Source organism: Strix aluco, chromosome 24 (genome assembly GCF_031877795.1).
Source record: "Strix aluco isolate bStrAlu1 chromosome 24, bStrAlu1.hap1, whole genome shotgun sequence".
Taxonomy (NCBI): domain Eukaryota; kingdom Metazoa; phylum Chordata; class Aves; order Strigiformes; family Strigidae; genus Strix; species Strix aluco.
The window spans coordinates 4,140,453-4,144,995 of NC_133954.1; the positions used below are offsets into that span (position 1 = coordinate 4,140,453).

Sequence of the window (4,543 nt, forward strand, 5' to 3'; positions counted from 1 at the left end):
TGCTGGACTGCTAGCTGGGGCCAGCCCAGCACAAGCACTGGGGCACATTCCCCACGAGGGCACACTTGGCCCCAGCGCCCGTGAGCCCACCATACATCTGCTGCCTTGAGCCCTCCGAGCAGGCACCTCAGCAACTGGAGAGGCTGCCTTCTTGCTCAGCGGCTCTGACGTGTCTGGCCACGGGGCAGGGGGAAGGCAACTTCTGGAATCTTTTTGTCACTTTGCTGAGAACACGGCAGCTTTTTTGGCAGAGAAAGATGATGGATCAACAGTCTGCTGGAGATAACGTGAGAGACTTCAGCTCTAGCAGTCAAGCCATATCTGGCAGATACATTCTGTGGATCTTACTCTACGTGTTTCTTGCCATCCTTCTCGACCTGTGTCTTGAGTCCCCCCACACCTCCGACAACCAGCGCGGCAGAAAACTGCCAGTAATAGTCTTGAACTGGCTTTGTCTTCAGCGGGGAAGGGCGGCAGAAGGCCGAGTGAACCCACTCCACTCACAGACACTGAAACTGTGTCATCCTTAACTTTGTCTTTGCTCTTTCTTCCTTTTTTCCCTTGTCATGCCTATATATAGGGGAAGGAAAAAGTTGGACAGCTTCCCCTTAGATCAGCTGCCACAGACAAAGTCCCAGGAAAGAGGCAGATTACATCTTGATATTGTCCAGTTTTTGTCGGTCTCCGTCTTCAGAGAAGAGAAACCCAGTTTGTGTCACCGAGGATTGATATGCATCCGATTATTAACAGCGATCGCGATGAAGCCATGACAAACTTGAGCGCAATGGCAGTGTGTCTGTCTATGTGTAGGCACAGAGGTAACTTATGTCTTTGCAGAGCATAGTGCTTTGACAGCTACAAGGAACAAAAGCAAATCGATGAAGTCTCAAAATATTTCCCACAGTACCTTGTTCTTCCGTAGAGCGTAAACACTGTTGGAACTGAGAAGGCTGCAGCTTCATGCTCTACATTCTAAGGACAGCTCACAGCACCTGCGCACTAATGATGGTTCGGGGATGTGTAAAAATTGCTCCGTGGTGCATAAGCAGAACTTCCTTTGCTATGGGGATTACAAAACACTGCCTACACGTGTGCTGTGTGAAACTGGAGGGGGCTTGGTCTGCACAGCGTCATTGCTGGTGTCCCAGCCTCAGCAATGGGCATTTCTGCTTGTCCCAGAAACACAAGCTTCTGCAGCCATGGGAGTACAAGAGTGAGGCCTTGTTCCGTACAGAGGAGCCAGGGGTGGTCCCAGAGCCCCTAGGAAGATGACCAGGCCACTAGACAGCTCTAAGCGTTCATGTCATTATTGCTCGGGTATCTGAGGACATCTCCAACCACAAAGGAGTTGCCAAACGCCCTCTACGGGAGGATGTCTGGCCCCTGAAAAGATGGGGCCATGCATACCACTGTGGCTGCAGACATGATGTTTTAGCTACCCTCGATCCAAATTACCTCCCCTTCCTGACAGGGGAGGTAGAGAGGCTGGAAAGCAGTGGGGTGGACTCCCATCAGGCTCACTGCAAGAGAAACTTGGAGAAACAGAAATGGGAGGTTCGATGCCACCAAAGGGGCTCAGGTCCAAGAAACATCAGGAGAAGGACAAGAGGGAGTGCCCAGGAAGTGCCTGGGGAAGAGAAGAGAAAGGGCTCAAAAGTAAAAAATCACCCCAACAAAAAGGGGTGAAGGGTCTTGCTTGTAGAGCACATGGGGGCAGTTCCTTCCTGGGCATGCTCAAAGCTCAGGTGCCAAGTTCCCCAGCAGCTCTGAGGAGCAGCTCAACAGTGACTGGAACAGAGACCCTGGGCAGTAAGCGTCCCACCACGCCACAGCCTTTTTATGCTCCTCACTGTGCCACGCTCTCAGGCCGTGAACCACAGAGCTCCTGAGCCAGCAGCAAAGTCTCCTTGGCTGCACACGCCCTGCCCGGACGTGAGTTGTTCCCAAGGACAGAGGAGCTCCCCAAGCAGTTCAGTGAAACCCAGTCTGTGCACCGTACTGGGAGCCTTGTGGAGGACGCTGGACTCAAGGAGTTAGTGAGCCGGAGAAACCCATGTCTTCTTGCTTGGCCCTTGCGCTTAAGGCTTGAGAAGCCCCGGTGCTGGCATGAGGACCACTGTAAGGGAATCTGCTGCAGTGCCCCATGCTGGCCTGTGCTGCGCACCGGCGGGTGTTATGACAGAGATAATGCCCCAGCCTGTCAGGAGAAGACGTATGGTCTGGTTTGTTACACAGAATAAACGGCACCTCCACATGAGAGGGAGGAGGAACGCCTCCACGGTCAGGATCTGCGCAGGGTGCCTTGGGAACATCTGTCGGGGCACCATCTGCTGCTGCACAGATGTGGGGTTTCCAGCATGTGAAGAGATGGAAGATTTACCCAGTATCTATATTACTTTTTAAATCTTATCTTACTAAAAGAACTTTTTGACTTTGTCACTTGTTGTGAGCAAGGTGAAAGAACCTCATGGGTCAAGATAAAGGCAGGGACATCAGTTACCAGTTATGCAAGTCATAATCATGCAAAACTCTGTATGCTCACATAAAGCCAGCATAGAGTCAAGCACAAACAAAAACACATGTGCAGGAACACAACAACAGCTGGGGACACTTCTGAGGAGATGCTGGGGACCACACTGGCAGAACCGTCCTCAGGTGCCCCAGGGAAGGACCGGGCCCCAGACATGCTCCTGGTCTCGCCTGAGGACCTGCAGACACTACACAGAGAAGGGCATGAGGCAAATGAGCCCAGCAAAATTGTCCTCAGAGCAGCGTTAGTGTTGCAGCAGGTGTCAAACCCTCCCAGCAGAAGCCCACCTGCGTGCATCAATGAGCAACCATCAGAGAGATGTGGGGAGCAAGAGAAAAGGATGAGGCATGTCCTCTCACATGGGAGTCCTTGGGCACACTCGGGCAAGAACCTTGAGAGCGGTACCCATTTCCTGACAACTTTGCCACAAGCCATCCCCCAGGAGTGACCCAGGTGCACATCACCTGACCGCACGGGATGCCACCAGCACTTGAGCTGAGTCTCCCGCCTGCGCTGACGTGTTTCTGCCCCGGAAATCCTTAGGGCTCTCATCCCGGCAGAAGCTTACAGAAGCCTTTGGATGGGAAAGCACGTGGCATAAGCCAGGAAATGAAAAGGCAGCCGTGCAGGAAGCCAGGACACAGCCCATACCATTAGCTGGGATGGTTTGCATTTGGCATGAGCTTGTCAGAAAATTATTACTTCCACAAAGGGTGCCTCTGGGCCTGAGGCAGTGCAGGACTACTATAAAAGACAGCCCAGCGCTCTGCTCTCTCATCCGCTTCTCTCGCCTCCTTCTCCCTGGGAATCAGGTGAGTGTGAAGCCTCTTGTCCTCCTCCTTCAAGATGAGGTCTTTCCTCCAGTCTCAGCTGATGTGGGCTGTCCTAGCCCAGGGCTGGGAGCTGCTTCTCATGGGAGAGGGAAGGGGAGAGAAGGTCTTGTGCAGAGAGGGGCTGGGACTGTGTTGAGGTGGCTCCTGGGTTTTGAGCTGGGCAGCGTACGCTGGGCCAGGAGGTGCCTTGGCTCCTCTGCGGTTGGGTGCAGTGCGGCTTCTCACGTGTCCCCGTTTCCTGCTTCCCACTACCCTCTCTCCCAGGTGCACCTCCGGCCCCGAGACATGTCCTGCTGCAACCCGTGCGTGCCCTGCTGCCAGCCCTGCGGCCCAACCCCGCTGGCCAACAGCTGCAATGAGCCCTGTGTCAGGCAGTGCCAGAACTCCACCGTCGTCATCGAGCCCTCCCCCGTGGTGGTGACCCTGCCCGGCCCCATCCTCAGCTCCTTCCCACAGAACACCGTTGTGGGCTCTACCACCTCCGCTGCCGTTGGCAGCATCCTCAGCTGTGACGGAGTGCCCATCAACTCTGGGGGCTTTGACCTCTCCTGCATTACCAGCCGCTACTGTGGCAGAAGGTGCCCCCCCTGCTAAAGGTGCTGGCAACACCCTCGAGCAAGAACCTCCCAAGACCTCAGAACATGGTGCTGGACAGGAGATAGAGCTTCGGGGCCTTGTATGAAGGGCTTCGGGCCACTCTTTCCTTCCTCCACTCTCCTCTCTCTCTCTTGCCTTGCCTGTCACCACCTCCCAACGCCAGCCGAGCAGGGACCTGGTGGACTCCCTCCTTCTGCAGGACAGGCCGACACACACCCTGCAGGAGCTCCACCGCATCTCGGTGCCTGCCCCTGGTGCTCCCTGTCAGCCACCTCCTTTCCTTCTTTAGACTCATTAAAGTTGTGCTGCATCCAAGCCTGGGCCTCCGAGTCCTCCTTCCTTCTGAGGCAACTTTTTCCGACCGCTTTTCCTTGCAGCTATGGGAGACATCCCTGGCTACGCCACAGCCAATGGCCATGAGTCAGAACATGGCTCCAAAGGGTGGCAGGAGTGGGGATGGGAAACAACAATGCCTGGGGACAGCCCCACAACCTCACCTCCCCATTCCCCTCCCCTACATTACCCGATCTGGCGTCCGTGGCCAGCGCACACGGGCACAGGCAGATGAGACAGGAACCCAGCT

The 4,543-nt window shown here is 55.1% G+C and overlaps 1 protein-coding gene across 1 annotated transcript; it reads left to right on the top strand.

Annotated features, from left to right (window-relative positions):
- The first annotated feature begins 3,648 nt into the window (after positions 1 to 3,648).
- LOC141934190 (feather keratin Cos1-1/Cos1-3/Cos2-1) lies at positions 3,649 to 3,957 on the top strand. The gene has a single exon (XM_074849527.1). It carries the CDS (start codon positions 3,649 to 3,651, stop codon positions 3,955 to 3,957), a length of 309 nt encoding a protein of 102 aa, XP_074705628.1.
- Positions 3,958 to 4,543: the final 586 nt, after the last annotated feature.